The 21580-nt window shown below is 32.2% G+C and overlaps 1 protein-coding gene across 1 annotated transcript in view; it reads right to left on the bottom strand.

The window, feature by feature from the left end:
• The window catches only part of PTPRQ (protein tyrosine phosphatase receptor type Q), a 236930-nt gene that overhangs the window by 55179 nt on the left and 160171 nt on the right, over window positions 1–21580 (bottom strand). Inside the window, exons 28-34 of the mRNA XM_055358903.1 lie at window positions 18415–18536; window positions 12981–13167; window positions 9781–10025; window positions 7339–7405; window positions 4060–4218; window positions 3234–3456; window positions 1473–1546 (exon numbers count right to left, since the gene is read on the bottom strand). Of these exons, the coding sequence (XP_055214878.1) occupies window positions 1473–1546; window positions 3234–3456; window positions 4060–4218; window positions 7339–7405; window positions 9781–10025; window positions 12981–13167; window positions 18415–18536 (1077 nt within the window). The remainder of the gene's footprint in view (window positions 1–1472; window positions 1547–3233; window positions 3457–4059; window positions 4219–7338; window positions 7406–9780; window positions 10026–12980; window positions 13168–18414; window positions 18537–21580) is intronic.

Raw genomic sequence — 21580 nt, 5'->3', positions numbered from 1 at the left:
AGGATCACTACGTAGCTGAAGTAATGGCTTATGAACGCGGTAACCTATAGGAAATTATGCTGATGACAAGAAGACATTTATTTTACTGTGGTGGCATCAGAGTGTGATAGACTCACCTATCAAATGAAGAAACACTTGATACAATTTCAAAACCACAAAACTAATCAGCTAGCTTTAAAATGATGAAATTATTGGGTAAAATTAATCAAACCAATGATTTTTATAAAATTAAACAAACATTTTAGCCAAAGAAATTTATTTGTTATTTCTCTACAAACATCTGTGTAGCAAACTACATGCCCCCTCTTTATTTCTTCAAGATGCAAAGTTTCCTTGACTATATGTAGAGGCTGTGGAGGCTCGCTTTTTATACAATTAATATTTCCATAACCCGATGAGAATTTCTGGCTAAAAATGGTGGGACAATCTGTCTTTCTCCAGTCATAACTCTCACTGAAGTCTATTAGCAGTTCAAGATACACTGAGCAACAGCTCGCCAGGATCTGAGCAACACATGAAGTCTTACATTTTCAAGTGGTGCCCCAGAAATACCCTGTTCATGCAATTCTTTAAGACGAATAAACTGGGGCTTTTGAGGGCCTGGCGCAAACAATGTAGAATGTTGTGATCCTCTCAGTGAAATTCTAGAGAAATAATTTCTCCTAAATAAAAATATTTCTAAAATATTTTATTATAACCTATCCAAAAAAGCTATTAAACTTTAAAAATTTACTAACTATAAAATATTAATATATTTATATATGTTGTTTTACACAAAACTTCAACAACCCCTCAAGGATGATACTGTTATCAATATTTTACCAACAAAGGAAACTCAGATTTATATAAATTAAATTATCTTCTCAAGTGACAGAGCCAAGATTTGAACCCAGGTCTAAATCCCGTATTTGTAATGCAATGTTATGAAATCCTGTTCTGTAATGTTGGAATCCTGGCCTAGCCACTTAAATACTGAAAGAATCTGGGTGTTGGTTTCCTCATCTGTAAAATGGAGTCAACATTAGGGCTTAAGTCAGAGTTTCTCATCCTCAGGACCACTGACATTATGGGCTGTTTTGTGCATTGTGGAAATTTAGCAGCATTCCTAATCTTTGCCCACTAGATGCCAGTAACATGCACCACCACCACTACCATCCTGTTATGGCAGCCAAAAATGGCTCCAGACTTTGCCAAATATCCCCTGGGGTATAAAATCCCTCTGAGAAGCACTGACCTAACTTAAAGGAGAGTTAAGATGAGATGACAGATGTTTGTGTAACAAACCTTCACAGGTACTCCTAAACCTAAAAGAAAAAATTTTAATAACCCACAAATATTATTAGAGAGGCTAATTAACATTTAAATGAGTTTGTATTTTAAAACATCTAGACATGGATTAATACATTTATTAATAAATGTCCCAACTTTGATAAATATGTTGAGATTATAAATGAATTACAAAAATGTCTTACCCAAAGTCTTAACAGGGTCAGAATAATCAGTGTCAGTAAATTGTCCCATAATATTTGTAGCTCTAAATTTAAATCTATAAAATAAAAAAAGAAAAATCAATACTTTGCATATCATGTGATTTTTCCTATGAATAACTCAAGAAGTAATTATAAAAACTATATATTTAATTCAAAAGAAAATGAATTTACAAGATGAAAATTTGGAATGGAATCATCATCAGGAGAAATATATGCTATATTTATATGAGACAAGTAATTATCTCGTACTTTGATCCATTGAATTTGATGAGGCAGGGGCTAAAAATTTGGTAAACTCCTGAGCAGTTAGCAGTTTGAACAACTGAAGCAGCTCACCTCCTTCATGGATTTGTTTAGATGGAATGATTTGATATCTGTGAAGGGTGTTATACTAACATAATTTATAAATAAAAGGCATAACTGTTATACCTCAATCACTTTTGCAAATGCTAGTGAATCAGATTAAAATGATGATATAGAACTTGTCTTGTTCCCATATAAACACATTAAGAAAATGTTTATTATTTCTGTGTGTGCACAGTTGCATTTGTATACTTTTGTGCTTCCATAGCATTTGAAGTAAAGGATACAGAAGAAGATCAAGCTTAAAAATTACAAAAAGAATCTAAGATCCTCAGAGACAATTGAAATTTACTTAATTTAAAAATAAAGGCACAAGGGCATTTAAAAACATAAAACCAATACGTTGCAATACATGATTGAACCTCTACTATTATAAAATTCTTATAATTTTATTTGTTATATGAAGAGTCTGTTTCAGGAACAAATATGCAAAATAAATAAACTATAAATATGAATAAACATGATACTTGGTAGTATATCATTTTTATAACTATCATGTGTGTATAGATATTCAGGCAATAACCTAGAATTTGAACCAAAGTAATTGCATTTAATAGAGATGATAAAGCATTATTTTTATTTGCCTAATTTCTCTAATTTTTCCAATGTTAACTTGGCTTAGGATATTTGTAAAGAATTTGATAATGTTTTAACTAACAGGCACAAATGAAAGCACCTGCATTTAAAAAATTACTAGTAAAAATTATATTTTGAAAATCACACAAGGATAAGATGATTCTTTTAAAAATTGTAGTCTTACAATACAAAAACAACATAATCAATTCAAAAGGAAAATAATCAATTTAGCAAATAATTTAATACAGCCAAAATATCAAATTGATTTTAAAATGTTGGGTTTTTAGGGGCTACAAAAAGCTAAATATTAAAGGCGGTATTCAATATTTCTATCACTCATTCATGAGATAAAAAGCAGAGAGTTATTGTTATGAGTGACATAAAGGGAAGCCACTGTTAAATCAAAGGATAGGATAGTGTTTCAAAAATCCTGTACATCAGCATGGATGGTAAAATAATAAGTGAAAAACACATTAGTCACATTGTCCTCTACAGAAAGAATTAAATTCTCCTATATACCTATGTTCTCCAATAGCACATTTTTCATATGGTCTTTATGTAACTTATCATATCAACTCATAATTACTCTTAGGGTTGCCTGCTTCCCGTATAATATGGTATGTTTATGGAATGTCAGAATAATTTTCAGTTTATCTTTCTATTCCTAGTGCCAGAAAAATCAGGTCACTATATGTGGCGGACATCCAGTGCTTATTGGAAAGATGAAAGGACAGGCAGATGGATGGATGAAAGATACTAACTAGCTTGCTAACAGAATGCATGGTAGATATAACCTATACTTACAAGTATTGCTTTTTTGGTTTCAGTGGTCCATTGCAAATTTTGTCTTCATTGCCGGGAATCATGCATGCATTATCAGCACCTATGATGTAGATTTCCTCATTGCCACTAAACTTTGTCTTTCCTTCTGTACATGGAGGGTTAGGAAAGCCTTCATTTGTAAAATATGGCCTTGCTTTATTAAAATATGCATCATACCACTTTGTTACATTTCCATCATGCTGAGCTGTTTTCAGAAACAAAGAGAACAATAATTCCAAGTAACATATGAATATATTTTTACAATTATAAATAGCGTTTTTATAATTGTATAAGGGGAATCTGGATGCAACATCAGTCACCAGAGATAATTCAAGTGATCCACCTGTATAGGCAGGTAACCCTGTTCTTCTCTGTTACATGTGAATCTACAGGAACTGTTATAAAGGATGATTTATCAGGTAGAGAAAGAGCATCCCTCAGTCAAGAGTAACTCACTTGTTCACCCCTCCAAAGAAGCTATCAAGATTCCATCTTACCAAAATCAAAACATGTTTATCTACTAGTATATGGAATTAATAAATCACATATTTTAACTGTGCCTTTCTTGATAGGTAAATAAGAATAAATAATTGGTATAAATAAATGACATTTATAAAACTTTTATAAATAAAATGACTGATTTATTTACAAAGAAATGATTGGTATCATTAATAATAATATTGACAATCTATTAATCTCAAGAGGTGTGTGATAACTGGGAGTCAATCTTAATTTGAACTAAATTCTTTTTAGCACTCAGTAATCTACACTCCACAATTTAACAAGATAAATTGACATGTGATGATACCTCCTGTTTCTGTCACAAGCACTTGTACATTTTTTATTGGTCCATGATCATCACTGTAGTAACATATTGGCATTCTGATGGTAATTGTTGTTGAAGTCACAAGCAGTTTTCCTGTGGCATCATAAATAGGGGTTGGTTTGGTTTTTGGTCGTGCTGGAGCTACAAACAAAGAAGAAATATCACTGCAATTGATGTTATTGTTTCATCAACAAAAGAAAAAATCTTTCTCCTTTCATGCAGTTAATTTACAGATAAAGTGATGACAAACATAAATAACAAATTATAGAGAATTGTGCTTGGAGACAGCAGACATTTAGCAATTATGATCTCCTGAAAGCATAATTATATATTTGAGACTTTCCTGAGATAATAGAGCCCAGGTGTGATTTTCGGGCACCTGACTCCTTTTTGCATATTAAAAATTCAATTTATATATGCTCTCACTCATATATATTTTTTATAAATGCATAAACATATTTACTTTTTACTATAATTTTAGTGTAGTTTCTTTTGCTTCTTTTAGCTGGTTTACTAATTTCTGTTCTAGTCATACTAGCACCCCTCCCACAGTTAATCCATGCTAAACATCTAGATGATAGCATCCCATATTTTTTTCCATGTTCACATAATCATATAAAAATACATAAATAGTCATGCACAACACACTCTTCTCACTGCTTGCTTTTTCTAATGGGGCTCTAGTATGTATTATAATTACCCCTCATATTGCTTTTTTTGCTTAAATATAACTTGGTTAAATGTTTCCAAGTGACCAGGTACAGCACTAACTCATTATTCTTAATGACTATATTATATATCATGGTGCAGCTGCATCATATTTATTCAACCGTTCATCTGGTGATGGGAATTCACTTTTCCTCCAGTTTTTAAACATGTGATACAGTAATTAGCCTTGTTTTACAATGAGCTTTATTTACTGATCTTTTTGTCTCTATGAAATAGATTCCTAAGAGCAGAATTTCTAGAACAAAAGATATACGTACTTTTAACCTTAACAGATTACCAGAATAACTTCTAGAAGAGCCATGATAATTCATAATTTGTCATCAATGCATACAAATATCTCCAAAATATATGTATAGAAGCTCTGCTTGTTTCATTTGGTCTTATAGCTCACTCTGTGTGTGTGTGTGTGTGTGTGTGTGTGTGTGTGTGTGTGTTTAAATGTAGTGCTTGAGCATCAGTAAGTTACTTAACCAAATTTCAATTTCCATATTTTTAAGAATATCTTCTAAAAAGCTTCTCAGTAATCCCACAGGATTATCAACATTGTTTTCATTTTGTAGATAGGGAAAAGAGCTTATGTCATACAGTTATCAAAGATAACTATCAACATTTGAATCAAATTTTTTTGACTCGGTTCTGTAGTTCACTCTTTTTTGAGCATCAGATTCAAATGCAAATTTCTTACTCAATGTATCAGTTTGGGTACTAAGAGAAATAAAGGCTAAAATGAGACTGGATGTGTAAGAGGTTTTTTGGGGGAATTATCTGTGAAGAATTAAGGGACAGAGGGAAGGAGTAAGTGCCACAGATCACAGGTATGACACCTGTAAAAGGGAAGATGAAAGGCAGGATTCAGTAGGAAGAGGCTCAGGTTTCAGGTAGCTCTGAGACTCTCAGCCAGGCCACTGGGGAGTCCCCAAGGAAAAGATTTCCAGTTAGAGGAATCCAGCATTGGACATTACTATCCAACTTCATAATATCTGTCAAATGCAAATTTCATGAGACTACTACCAATTGAATATTCCACATCATTAATAAAATAATGTGTATTAGTAGAGAAAACATAATTTCTCTAGGATCCCACCACTAAGACATTGTTCATATATCTTCTCTAGACTAGAAGTCGTAAGTCTGCCTGCCTTAGGTAAGGAGTAAAAGTCAAGATTAACCAACCTGGCATGGGGATGGGAATAGCATCTGAAATGGGAAGTTTTACTAAAGCATAAAAGTGATGCATGTATTGCTATCCGTACACCTACATGTCTGCCACTGAATAACAAAGAGAAATTAAAAAGGTATGACTCATGCTATTCTTTGTGAAGTCATTTTGTGAAATAATTGATGTTTTTTAAGACTTTATGCATTTGTACATCCCAAAGTAAATAATTTATCAATTTAAATCAAACACTTATAAAGAGTATCACAATTATTTGAATAATCCATTGACAAAAAGATAAAATTTATCAGTTTCATCTAACAGTGAATATTTTTTATTATTAATAGTACAAGTTTCCAGGCAGGGGTCTTAAGGGTTTTTTCAGATTCTCTTTTACTCCTCAAAGTTAGTAACTTTGAGATAGGAACTAGTATTATCTCCATTTTTCAGGCCTATAGAGGTTAAGAAACTTTCTCAAAGTCAAATAGATATCAAGTGGCTAATCCATGATTCAATCCAGCAGTTTGACCCTAAACCCAGCCTAATGCTGTCACCTTTCATCACTGTGCTCTGCTGTATTTGCCAAAGACTGAAAAAAGTTACTTTTTGCTTTAGAAAGAGACATATCAGGTAGAATTCTACTAAAAGTCCATCCACTTCTGTTTTTAAAACCTCTCTGAAGGTTTTATTACACATTTTTAGAGAGATGGCATAATTATTACCTGCTGGTTTTCACTCTCAAGAAGAGAGGGCACCATGATCATTTGAATGGCCCTAAATTCCTCTTAATCATCTTTTTTGGGTTTCATGGTTTGTTTGTTTTTTTTATTTTGAAAGGATGACCCAAATTTTAGTTATATTTTCTATAAAAAATACTTGCCAGAATCATGAATTGATAGATTTACTTTACTGTCAGAATCATAAACCAACCTACATGGTAGTTCGAAAAACACTATTTGATTAACTGAAAGAATCTCACTTACAAAATAAAAATCAGTCAAACAATCTAATAATCTAATTAGACCTAGTCAAAGTCTAATGATAGGCAATTTAAACATACTTTCTTTTCGATAACATTTAAAGAAACATAAAATAACGGACTATAAAATTTGTCTTTAAAAATTTAAACTTAGAAATATAAAATATATTAAAGAAATATAAAATAAAGACATTCTCCTTATTTAACATGGTAATTCACATCATCATTTAAACGTTTTTAACTATAGCTTTAATAATCACACATTTTTACTTAATATGTGCTTAATATATGCATATTTATCACTTAAAGGCTTGTCTACATCCTTATTTCAGGTATGGAATTTAAATTATAATCACTGATTAATAGCATTTCATAGGAAGGTAGCTCAGGTATGTACCTTTGATATCCATGGTTATTCTCATCGGAACCTTTGGACCTGCACCAGCACTATTGACTGCGTAAACCTAAAACAAAGAAATATTTGTTACTATTTTCAAGTGATTGCTCATGTATGTGTGTGTATATATATATATATATATATATATATGCATGTATCTATATATGTATGTATATATATAGATATATATATATATAACTGATTATGGTTACATGTAATTTTAAATAATTCTTTAAAATCAACTGCATATAGTCTATTAATTATATTTTCTTGCACTTGAATATAATATGTGTAGGAAGAACATTAACAATGAAGTATTTCTAAAAATTGATGTTCTGGTACTAAACGCTGAGAACAAAGGCTGAGTGATCTAAACAGCCCTATCACTGAGACCTGGACTGACCATGATTTTAATGTGAATGTAGGAAGAACAGAGCACTACAGCCACTGTATCTACGCTCTCCCTTCATCTACTCTAACATCTGTTCCTTCTCTCTGTAGCTAGGTAACTCTGGCCTTCTGTAAATCCATATTCAAGATCCTCTTTTTTTCCCTCTGTAAGATGAAATCCTATTCCTTCAGCCTCCCAGTTTTCCTGTATTAAATCATTCCCCTGAAAGATGGCCTTTATGCCCTTCTTCACCCCTGCCCCAAAGTATCTGACGCTATAACCTGCATAATGCAGCATATACACATAAAACATTTCTGTTTGTATACACAGAGGGTGATTTACACAAACGTGAATCCTTTCAATTAACTTTGTGCTAAGGAAGCTGTAGACAGAGAATCTTCTTTTCTTCACTTTATCTTGCTATATTAAACAAAGACTATATTCTTCGCTTATTTCATTGTACTCGATAAACCCAATTCAGTATACGAAATGTTTATTGGAATTACTTAATTTGTTTTATATATTAGTGGTCTACCCTCCCACACTCTAGATACTTTTAAAATGTTTTTATTGAATTAATATTACAATATACATGTGGTAGATATGATAAATAAACCAAGACCATAAAATGTGGCTTGAAAATGCCTAGAGAAAATATTTGAGTTTGTAAATTCAAAAAAAAAGTATTAAAAATAAAAAACGTATGTTATAGTATGGTCCATTATTTTTATTTCTTTATGGTAGAATCTAACATTTAAGTGAAATAATAAGTGAAAATTTGGGCACTGCCTCTGAAATTGCAGTGTGCAAAGAAGTCATTTGCAAACCTTGTTAAATGCAAATATGCAGATTTTGATTCAGTAGGTCAGTACAGGTGCTAAAGTTATACATCCTAATAACAAACTTCAAGGTTTTAAGGATACTGCAAATTGCAGTCTGCAAACAGGATTTTTAAAAATTATTAATTAGTTGCACATTTTTGGTTCCTATTTTCTCTCTTCTGATAGCCAAAATATATGTACCATTCACTACCTACCATAAGTATGAATATTTAATCCTCACAAATATCCTATAAAGAAGTTATTATTCCTATTACCAATTTTTCACATAAGAAATCTGGGCTCAGATTTGATAAAGCTGCCCTGGCACAGAAGCCAGTATTTGAACCCAGGTTACTTTATTCTCTTAGTCACCATCTTCCCTCTAATCGATCTTTCACAATGGTGATCCATTTCATGGGACATGCAAAACGAATCCCAACAAGATTTATTTTATAAAGATATAAAGTCAAAGTGAGTGAGAGAAGTAGTAAATATATTCATTTTATACACATATACATATACAAATTATTATCAACGACCTGATAATTACATTGATATTAATCAAGAGTTGGTAGGCAGATTACTAAACTACTTGAAGATTTAGAGTAAATTCTGTTTTTTAGAAGATGATTTTTCTGAACCATACAATTTTATTTGAAAATTTCAAGATGATCTAAAAGTAGGCAAGGAATAAAACAAATTGTGTCTGTATATGTCTCTGTGTATGTATATGAACTCATACATACATTTCTGTCCAAATATAGGGAATTTAGAATTAAGACATAAAATGCTATTAGCTTTTAGTAATACTTGGTTAAAATGCATGAGAATTTTAAATAGGTAAACAATTATTTCTGTCTTTTGCCCTTAAAATTTGCTTTTCCATTTTAAATTCATAATAATATAGCTTTTTTTTTTAGGCAGAGTTATCTCTTTATATATCACTGTTCTTTTACTTTTAATGTGCATTTTCTTTCTCTTTTATGTCTGAGTTTCTACTATTATTGTGCAAACTTCTTGGTTATTTACATATTTTAATTTAATAGTACTTGTATTATAGCAGAAAATAGGTAATTTCAGTTCTCAAAATTTATTTTTGTTGAGATGTCAAACAATCTCACAAAAAGATATGAGAAATGTAATGTGTACACAAACTGCAATATTTTTAAATGCCAAGTTCATAAACTGACATTGTCATTTGGGTAATTAACTGAAGCTATGGATTCTTACACTGATATTGTATGTATGTCCACCTTTTAGTCCTTCTAGCATTGCAATGATGAATGTGTTGGTTTTCTGTATAATACTGAGGTTGTGAATCTGGACAGCAGTAGGATCATCTTCTCGGTAAACCAGAGCTTGATATACTTGGATATTTCCATTAGGTTGAGAAGGAGGAAGGAACGTTAATTGAAATTTTGTAACTTCATCTGGTATCTTCTGAAATGTCATGTTGTTAGGTGGGTCCTTTGGGGCTAAAATAAAATATTTAACAATTAATTTTTAAAAATATTGTATTCCTTTTTATCTCCACATAAATTTATTTGCTTTGAACTTCTGTTTTTAAAGAGTATTCCACAAATTAAACCATATAAACTGTGAAAACTAGCAAAATGACTGACGCATTATAGAATCATTGACATCTGTAATTCACAGCAACCATAATGGTGATCCAGTTTGCTTGTTTTATATGCACTTATTTTTATGCAGAATGTGTTTCTATGTCATTTTAATCTTTTGTTTGTTTTCGAGATAGGGTCTCCCTTTGTCACCCTGCCTGGAGTGCAATGGCATGACAATTTAGAGTCAAAAGAAGTGGCAAAAACAGGGCATACCATTTAACTTTCTCCCAGTTTTCCCCATTGGTGACATCTTATGTAACTGGAGTTTAATACGAAACCAGGAAACTGATATTGGTACAATACTGTTAATGCTACAGACTTTATCCCAATTTCACCACTTTCCATGTTTTGTTATACTTTTATGCAATTTTGTCTTCTGTATAGATTCCTTTAACCACCACCATAGACAAGATATAAAACTATTACATCTCCCTAAAGAAACTCTCTCCTAGTATCCTCTTTTATTTGCAGTATATGCTTCTTCACAACACTAATAACTCTTCCTCTGTATAGTTTTGTCATTTTGAAAATGACAATAGCACAATGGCCTTGAGGTCCATCAAGGCGGATACTACATGTATTAATAGTACATTCTTTTTATTGCCGAGTAGTGTTCCATTTTGTGGATGTAGCAGAGTTTGTTTAATCATGGAAAAACATTTGGGTTGTTTCCAGTTTTCATTATTACTAATAAAACTGCAATCAATCCTGATGACAGATGTTTGCGTGAGCATAATTTTTCAATTCTCTGTGATCAGTGCCCAAGAGTGTGACTACTGGGTCACACAGTAATTTCATGTTTAGTTTTATAAGTGGCTGCAAAATTATTTTCCATTGTGGCTATTCCATTTTACATTCCTACTAGCAATGTATGAGAGATCCAGTCTTTCTGCATCCCTTGCCAGCATTGGGTATCATCGCCATATTTTAAATTATTATCTTATCTGTTCTAGTACATAGACAATAATATCTTATTGTGATTTTAATTTGCATTTTCCGAATGGCTAATGGTATTGAAAACTTATGTTGTCATTTTTTGTTTGTTTGTTTTACCAACAATGTCTCCTTTGTGGTGAAATGTCTGTTCATGTCTTCTGCCAATTTTCTAATTGGATTTTTTTAAATTGCTGGGTTTTAAGAGTTCTTTATATAGTATAAATATTTTAGTTTATTTTAGATAAATAACAGCTTAACATATGACAAGCTAAGCATCAATACATTATTAAAATATGCATGAGGATAAAAGTTATTTTATGAATAAAGGAGCTACTTCTTGATGCATAACATAGTGTTCTTTATATAAGTGACTGATTGAATGACTATATCTATTTTGATCAACTTGAAATAGTTATATCCTTCCATACTAAGTAAAGAATTTCCATGAAGAAATGTAATATTTGGCTGTCAACAGTTCAGATATTCAAGCTTCATTATCTTGCAAAAAATGTAAATAAATTAACAGCAAAGAATAAAAGAGAGAGAAGCAGATAAACATACTATTGTGCCAAATATTTCATTTTAAATGGAAAAATGCAAAGCTAAAATAAAGGTTAAATTGGTTCAAGAGATATTTTTGCATTTGTTACTACACGTTTTTATGCTGTGTCATAAATATATTTTCTTATGAGATGTTTCTCTAAATTTAGGATGTGATTTTAAGTCAGATAAACCAAGGAATTCTCTCAATGTTGTAAAAAACTTCCTAGTCTCCAGATTTTTGGTTATACAGGTAAAATTCTACTCTTAGAGATTTAGTAAAAATGTATTAAATTGTGATATCCTTGAAACAGATAGCACATTAAGATTTGACAAACAATGCTTTATGGTATAAATGTGAGTACATTCATCATATCTTTCCTCACAGGTAGGAGGGATTGAGAAGTAAAAAGCATAATCATAAAATAGACACCTGTGATACTTGGCAGACAAATAGGAACAAATGGAATTTTAGGATGCTGATGATAAAATTTACCTTTTAATTTAGAACCATAACTTTACAGACAAAATGCATAGAGAATATAATGTAATGAAAAAAAGTAGCTGTAAAAAAATTTTACCTCCTGTACTTACCTTACAGATAGCAACAAATAAACTATAGCAACATAACCCTTCATCTGCTTTTTCCAATGATATATCTGGTGGCAAAGAACATCAGGAGTCTGAAGGAGGATGGGGCAAGCAAGTTCTGGGATGTTGACTTTCCACATTTATTTCTTATTGGTTACAATCTTATTATTCATTCAGACCCTGTTCATAAGAACTTGAGGAAATCTGTATGGATTCTGACATTTATCAAAGAGTTATATAATAAGACATATATTACTTGACTAAGGGAAGACAACAGCTGTGATAAATGTGAGCTGGATTCTACTTTCGAATTCCAGATTATTTAATACTCACAGAGTATTACAAGTTTAATATTCATTCAAATAATGGGATAGAAATAATTGAAATAGAATTTTAGTTGAAGTGTTATTGGATATAGACAGTTGGAAATATTATCTCTTAGGCAAGCTTACTTAATTTCTGAAACAACTAGCAGATTAAATAAGTGCAAAGAAATACAGCGGACACCTTTAATTGTTGCTGTATTTACAAGGATTGAATATTCTACATAACTCCTCTTTACCTCAAAAATATAAATAGAAATCTTCCTTTTTGTCAGTTGCAGAGAGTCACTAATTTTTTTGTTTATATGCTTTAAAAACTTCTCATAACACATATCCTTTTTTGGTGGAGTGTGATGAACTGTAAGAAAGCCAGCTAAATCTCAGTCAATTTTTAGCAAGGTTGAGAAATTCTCCTTACCTGATTCTAAAGTAGTAACAATCATTTCAGCACTTGACTTCCCTTCTACATATGCAGCACTAATGTTCCCAGTAAATGCAGTGATCACTACAGAATACCTTGTGAATATTTCTAAATCTTTAATTTCTATGATTTTATTTTCTTCATTTGACTTGATGAAGGATATATTAAATTCATCATTATCTACCTATAGGAAAATATAAGTAAAAATTAAGGAAGCAGCACTTGAAATCTGAGTCACCAAAACATGATAATACAAAGCTACGTGAGATGTATTTATCTAGCCAAATTTGTATTTATTTATTTTACAATCAGATTGCTCTGAGAAATCTAAAGTGCTATTATAACAGTTTACTAATTATTAATTATTTTAATAGTTGAAAGTAAAAGAAAAAAGCCAAACCAGCCAACCGTGATTAACCAACCCATTAGATAAATAAGCAAAAATCATCTTTGCAGTCAATGAAACTCTACTTTTGACTCCAATATTTTGTAGAAGAAAGCATAGAGGTTTTGGTACCTAATCACACAGGGCTCAAATCCCAAATTGGCCACTTATAGCTCCTGTAGTATTTGCGAAACCACCTACACAGTCTAGTCTTTCAATGCATATAAAATTGGGCTAATAACAACTATTTACAGTGTTTCACTGAGATTTAGAAAGGACAAGTCTAAAGTAGTTGGCACATAGATTTCAATATTTTTTCACCATTACCCACAAAAGGAAACACTCTTTGTAACCTAATTCAGAAGATAAGACTGATAGATATAAAATATATACGTATCTTATGACTATAACACATTTTTCAGAAATACACCATCTTTCTGAAGTACACTTTGACCTTTTCTGCTGTTTTTAACTTTATTCCACCTCATTTAAAAATTCTGATGATGGCTGCAGTTTGAAAAACTCTGATTTAGCACTATGCATAGCATTGGATAGTAATTAATTGTGGATGTCATAATTATTAATGTGCATAAATGAGTGTCTTTAGGCATATGAAATGTAGCTATATGATTTGTTCAAACATAGTCTGTCCTTTATGGAGGTTCTGGCCTATTCACTCCAGATATTAAACATAACTAAACTTGCTAGCACTAAGTAGAAGGGCTTTTCCCAAGATAACCATGAGAAAATTCAAAATCCTATCATACATACTACTTTCAGGTATCTTAATTGAAACACTTAAAACCAGGTTTTATACACAGTGAACACTATTAAGTCCATTTTCAACTTGACCCTCCCTTATAACTTTGAAATATTTTTTGTTTGGTTGCTTGCTTCAATGTATTCTTTTAATGCTGTTTGCTAAGAACATATTTTATTGATAATATGGTGAAACACACTTATTGATTTGCATATGGTACAACTATATTGTAAATGTTGTCCTGGAAACTCATTTATAGAGATGTTTGGTGAGGTAATGTAAATAAAATTAACTCGATTTTTTTTTTAAAAGATGTTGCTATAAAAAAAGAAAAAAAAGAAACATAGTAAAAGGATGATATAAATAATACTATCATTGCATACAGTCAAATAGATCATTCCTACCTTAAGACAAAGCAGTGGACAGAAATGTCCCACTTCTCGAAAATGGAAGAAAAACAAATCAGCGTAGAAATTCTATTGATCAGGAATATATGCCACTGGCAGAAAATGTGTATTTAACTAGTTGTTAACATTTGAATATCACATAAAAATATGCTTTTTGTAATTTTCCTTAAGACTAGGCTTAATTTCATGCTGAAAAAATATTATTGAGAGGTGCAGAGATGGGTAACTGTTGACCTCTGTAAAGGGGCCTGGGTCCCATTCATTGGAGCCCCACTCAGTTGGCTTCACTTTGACTACTGGTTCATGTCACTTGTCTTTTATAGCTATTTGAATTCTGATTTTATAGAGGTGAGGTGACTTCCTCAGGGTTACTTAGTAGCAGAGGTAGGATTTGAGCTCAGGTCTTTCAAGAGTCCATAGCATTCTACACTTCCACAGGGTCACTGGGTTTGATCTTACAAATTTAACTATTTATAAATTATACTCTTCCAATGCCTTCCATTAAAACAATAGATAACAAATATCAAGCCGCAAAATATGACATGGCACGCATATATTATATCTTTAAAAGTATTTAACAAAATTTGAAAGGAATTCTCGGTCCTCAAATTTGGCAGTACAAAAGATCATCATTACCTTTCTTTATTAAACCTACTACACCTTTGTTGTTGTTAGCTATTACTTGTCCACTTACCCAGGACTGAAATCACATCTTTTTGACTCATTTTCTTTCAATCAATTCCAAGTTTGTTTGCTCATATTGTACTTGATAATCTATTATTATAAAATGTCTTTCATCATTTTTGAAGTGTTACTTTATATTCATTATCAGCAATTAGACTCTGGTTCTCCTCTTCCTGCCCCACTTCCTATTTTTTTCTCTCCCTACCCCACCTCCATCCTTTCCCATCTTGTGTACCCCTATTCATTCATCAAGTCCTAGAATATATTTAACCTGCTCTATGAAGTCTCCTTTATCTTCTATGCCTCCCATAACAGGAACTTTAATCACTTTGTTACCTTATATTCCCCACAAAACTTCAACCTCAAACTCTATAATTAGCTGTTTCTATTCCGGTGTGTACCACTAGGGTGTGAGCTACTTGACAGCAGAGCTTTATGTTTTTCATCCTTGTCTTGATGCACAGAAGCTATCATAACAATTTGTTCAGTAAAAGAGTAAAAGGAACAATGAAAATGATCATAAATGCATTAATTTCCAGGAGAATCATCTAGGATGATATTTACATTTTATTAAGATTGACAATTTTTGTTTACACTTTTAAAGTTAAGAGTTTTATCGGTGTGGCTAGTATTTTGTAGAAGACAGGCTGCACAATAAGTCCCAAGTGCAATGCTATGTATTCTTCCTTAGTCTGGGAACCAGTGATTCTTGACTGTTGATAATTACATATTAATGAAATGAGCTGCAGAAGTGCTTTATCAGAGCTGTTCACTTCTACATATCCAGCACCTAGCACAGTTCTGGTACATTGGAAGTATTTTAAAATCTGTGAGGAAGGAAGGAAGGAAGGAAGGGAAGGAGGGAGGGAGTGAGGAAGGAAGGAAGGAAGGAAGGAAGGAAGGAAGGAAGGAAGGAAGGAAGGAAGGAAGGAAATACCTCTACTTAATTCCAAGAATCCTAAAGAAATTGTGAATTACTAGGTTCTGTCTGAATCTGTTCTTGCTATTGTTGATCTAAAGGAGTTTTGGTGAGGCTATATTTATGTTGGCAAATTTTATTTGTTATTTAATGACCTTCCCTTTCTCCTGTCAAACCATTGTTGATCTGTTAGTTTTAGCCAAGTCTTAGCTCTGTGAGAAGTTATTCACCGTCTCTGTTCCTTAGATTTATTTTATGCAAAATGAAGGTAATAATGTTTATATGAAAATATTGCTGGATAACATATAATAAGATAATGAATAGGAAGAGACGAACATGTAACTTGTATAAAATAAGCAATTAAAATATTTGTTATCTTCCCATTCTACCCTCTTTCCCTTGCTCACTTTGAAACTCAGCAAGATGGCTACAAGAATGAGATTACAAAATCACTTCTTACTATGTTTTATTTTTTTTGTTCCTTTAAGCAGAATTTCCAAGGGAGAACTATTTTCATTAATAAAGTGCCTTTCATTTGACAGAGTAAAGCTTTATCATTTTATAATTTGTTTTTAATGCATATTCCCAGGGCATTCATCATTCATGCTAATTATTTTTGGCTAATTACATACTAAAACCTTCACAAATATGCTCTACAAAAGGAACAGAAAATAGAGACTGAATTGGAGAACAAATACATCAACAATTCTTTCAATTTTATTTTAATGATGACAGGTCTTTTGAGATAGAAGTATTATATCTCCATTTAAGGAATACTACAAAGACATAATAAAATTATAAAGTTGGACAAGAGACAGAGAGAAAGGAGGAGAAATCACTATGCTATCCAATTTAATGCATAAGATGCTATTAGAAAACTGTGCTCATCAGGCCCAGCAAAACCCAAGCAGGGTGCAAAGGAAATACTTCCAGTCTTTATTCTGGCTAACAGTTCTGCATTATTGACATCATTGAGCATCCTATCTTATATGAAGGGTTTGACTTTCATACCTGGATTTCCATCCAAATGGCTATCTACTCCCATTCAGTCTCTTCAGTGGCCTCTTATTTAAGTGTTGATATTCCCCAGGGTGCTGTCCTTAGGTTGTCATCTTACTTTGCACATTCCATAGTGAATCTCATTCAGTCCTATAATTTTGACTATCTTCTATATACTAACATTACCCAAATCTGCAAATCCAGAATTTCTCTCCTGAGCTCCAGATCCATATTTAATACCGCCAATGGGTATATTGACCTGGAGGACTGCCACGTATTTCAAACTCAGTGTATCTAATACTGAACTCATTCCCTTCCTCTACAGATCTGTTCCTCCTCATAATCTTCTGTCATGTAACTTACAATCATCCTTAATTATCCTACTCACTCACCATCATGAGTTAGTTGATTTTTCACCAAATTCTATAGGTTTAGATTATTTTTCATTCTGTTCTCTTGCTACATTTCCTCTGTTCTTTTTCCTTGCCCTTTTATAGTTTCCTGTCTCCTTGTCTGATTTTACACCCCCCATACTGCTCTCAATCTATCCTCTACACTGCAACCATGCCTATGTTATACAGTAGAAATCTGTATCACCAACTGGCACCCCACTGCCCTTAACATAAAACCCTAACTCTGTAACTTGTTGTATAGTCAGCCTCTGGATCTAGCCTCATCTCTTAGAACTTATTTTTTTAATGCTATGGCCTGGGATTGCCAAAAGACTTGATTTTTCTTGAATGAGGCTTACTTTTTTACACCCCTATTCCCATTTACCTTTTATGTTCTGCTTCACTTATTTTTCAAGACTTAGCTCTGATATTATTTTATCTGGAAGATATTTCTCCTAATTCCTTCTCTCTTCTCATTTTGTATTATGAATCACTTTCCACCGTATTGTAAACCAGATATTTGTATTACTACCAATTTAACCACTTGTATGTGTGTTACATACATATATATATACATACATATATATACACATTCTATACACTGATAAAACATATAATAATAATGTTACTAATATTTTATATTTATTGAGCATTTACCATATCTCAGGGAATGTTCCAAGTTCTTTGTGCATGTTAACTGATTCAGTCCTCATACCCTGTTTACTATTATTAATCTTTACAGATGTAGACATTGAAACACAAACAAGTAAAGTAATTTTCCTACTGTCTAACAGAGCCAAAATTCAAATTCAAATAGTCTGGTTCCAAATCTTGTATTATTAACCATTTTATACTGACTTTTACAGAAGATAAGACATGCCTTACCGATTTGACATCAATCAGATAACATGTTGGTCCAGTAATGACAGCAGGTTCACTCCAGCTTATGCTGATGCTAAAAGGTGATGTTGCTACTACATGAACATTTTCAGGAGGACCATCTGGAGCTATGACAATAGAAAATTAATTATCTAGCTACATTAGAATTAGTACTTGCTACAGTACAATAATAGAAAAGACCATGAAAAATGGATAGTCATAATAAATTAATTTTAATTTTACATTAATTTATACTTCACAGAGTGCCAAAGGCATTACCAAATAAAAAGATCCAATTCTTTAAAATTAGTTACTGTAGATGAACAACTTCCACATGAAAACTTAATTAATTAAAATCATAAGTTCATTATTTTAAAACTTGAAATAATATTTTGAAAGGAAAGCATTACTATTGCTAAAGTAAACCTTTTTAAGCAAATACTTTTCTTTTAAAACAATTAACCTAGCAATGCTGTTTTAAGAAAACCCTTGCAGAAACGTAGTATTTGACTACAGAGAGATAGAGAAGCACAGCTGAAAATTAAAACTGGTATAATGAAAGTATACATATATTGTTTTACAAATGTAAATTGAGTTGATTTTATTGTTTTCACTGAGGGTGGAGAATATGAAATGGTTATTCAATTGTTCTGATCTATTATTAGAAATGCAATCTTCAAATATTTCTTGAATTCCTTATGACTCTAATTAAATTCTTTAATTTGTTCTACTTTCTTAATTTGTCCTACTTTGTTATTTTTTCAGTAATGCAAAACAAGAGACAATATCTTAAAAATGTTTCTGTTTAAAATCCTTATGTGTAGAATTTCAATTTGTGAAGCCACTGGGAATTAGGAGAGATAATAGTATGCAGGGAAAGATTTAGCCACAGTTAATTTCACACAGACATTAACCTAAGAACACTGCTGCACACACCTCTGTCCTCCTGGGGCCCCTAGTCAATTCTAATGATATTAAATATTGAGAGATAAGTATTTCCCAATATTTTCAATTTTTAAATACATATGGGCAAACATTATTGAAAAAGTACTATCCCACAGATCCAGAGAAGATATAATCAGGAAGATAAAATATTCCTTTCCTCAAATAACTCATAATCCAGCAAGAATACAAGTTGTATGATCTTGGTGAAACACCAAAATGTTTGGACCTCAGTTTCCCCATCATATGAATATTTTATAGCGCTTTAAAAGAAATTATGAAAACAAAGTATGTAAAAGTGGCTAGTTCAGTATTTGCCACATTGTTGTCAATTACCAAGGTATCATAAAAGATAAAGATAAGGGATAAATAAATAGAAATAAATAACATATAATCTACAATGAGAGAGCAAAGTGATGATACAGATGGGGCAGGGTTGCAAGGTAAAGATGCACAGTGAAGCTGGGAATTGCACTAGTCTTTGATAGATGAGAAGGATAGAGCAGGGTTAGAGGCACTTCTGTGATAAGGGGAGGATCATAGAAAAGCCACAAAGACATAAACAACAGGACCCACAGACAGATAGGGTTGTATTGCTGTAGAATTGCTTATCTTGGTAATGTTATTATTTTACAACTAAAAAATAAATTACTCTAGGAAGGAGTCAATAAACTTCACCAGATTTCCAAAGGGATTCATGGTACAAAAAAAGATTCAGAATCCCTAAATCCAAGAAACAGAACTATCACAGAGAGACCAGTATTTATGGAGGAATAAAAATGTACAAGCCCAAGTAGTAATTTAGGAATTAAGCTAGAGAGTACCTGATTGTTATGTTAAAGAATTTGGAGTTTATTCTTTAAATAGTGGGATTCTGCTGAGGTTTTTGAGAAAAGAATTATTTTTCCATTGATTTAGGAAGACAACTCATGTAGCTATGAAAAAGTTAAGTTATTTGAAAAACACTGAGTGTAGATAAGCTCTTTCCAAAAGGCCAAGTAAAACATGAGATCCTAAATAAGAATAGTGACAGAAGGGATAGATATGAGGAGATGAAACCTAGAGTCACTATAGAAAGATTAATAAAAAGAACTCGGAATAATTTGATGTCGGTGCAAATTGAGATAGAGAAAGTAGTAAAAGCTAACTCATGCATTAATATTGGTGAATTTTGGCAGTTCACAACAGCACATTCAGGAACATACACTGATTTTGGTGGGGTAAGACTATGGTAGGAGATGACAAATTTGGATTCATATTCATTGAGTTTGAGAACCTCCAGAAGTCTGAGAGGCCTATCTGGCAAATGGAAAGATGAGCTTGGAATGAGGCAAATAGGATCAGAATGGAGAAAGTTTTTGTCTTTGTTTTTAAATTGCAGATAATTTCTTGCAAGTTGGGATGGTATAAATATGGGTAGTATATCTGGTTTAAGTGAATCACATGCTCTGAAGAGAGTCAAAAGGTTTATTTCAATACTAGAGAGCTATAAGATGTTACTATCATTTGAACATGTCCCCTCCAAAATTTAGATGTTGAAATACAATGGTCAATGTGATGGTATGAAGACGTGGGGCCTATAAGAGGTGATTACGTCATGAGAATACCTCCCATGGTGAATGGGATTAAGGTCCTTATAAGACAGGCTTCACTAAGCTCCTGGATAGCTTGCCCTTCTGCTTTCCACTGTGTGAGGACACACGTTCCTCCCCTCCAGAGGGTGCAACCCTCACCAGATAAGCAAATCTGTCTGCACCTTCATCTTGGACCTCCCAGCTTCCAGAACTATAAGAGAACAAATGTCTATTCTTACAAATTACCAAGTCTCTGATACTTTCTTATAGCAACACAAAACAGACTAAGAGATTAATAGTGGTGACAATCTTTAAACTGTGAATAAGTAATTGATATTTAGAATATATTTCTTAGGCATATAACATTATATCTATGGAATTTAGGTGCACAACTCAATCCAAAAATATTTTAATAATAGTATTGACATATTTTAATAATAGTACTTGAATGTAACTATACAGGAATCTAGAAAATACATTTAAGGAAGTTTCAGTGAACAAATACCTTTGGAGTGACAAAGATACTCTTCCTATTTGTACTTCTGAAAACTGTACAATAATCTGAACATTGACACCCCGTACTCAAAGATCCAGTTTTATATTGCCAAGAAAACATCCAGGGGAGTGGGTAAAGAAAGAATGCTCCAGGATTCGAT

The sequence above is a fragment of the Gorilla gorilla genome, chromosome 10, assembly GCF_029281585.2.
Source record: "Gorilla gorilla gorilla isolate KB3781 chromosome 10, NHGRI_mGorGor1-v2.1_pri, whole genome shotgun sequence".
Lineage (NCBI taxonomy): Eukaryota > Metazoa > Chordata > Mammalia > Primates > Hominidae > Gorilla > Gorilla gorilla.
This window is presented reverse-complemented; position numbering and strand designations above follow the sequence as displayed.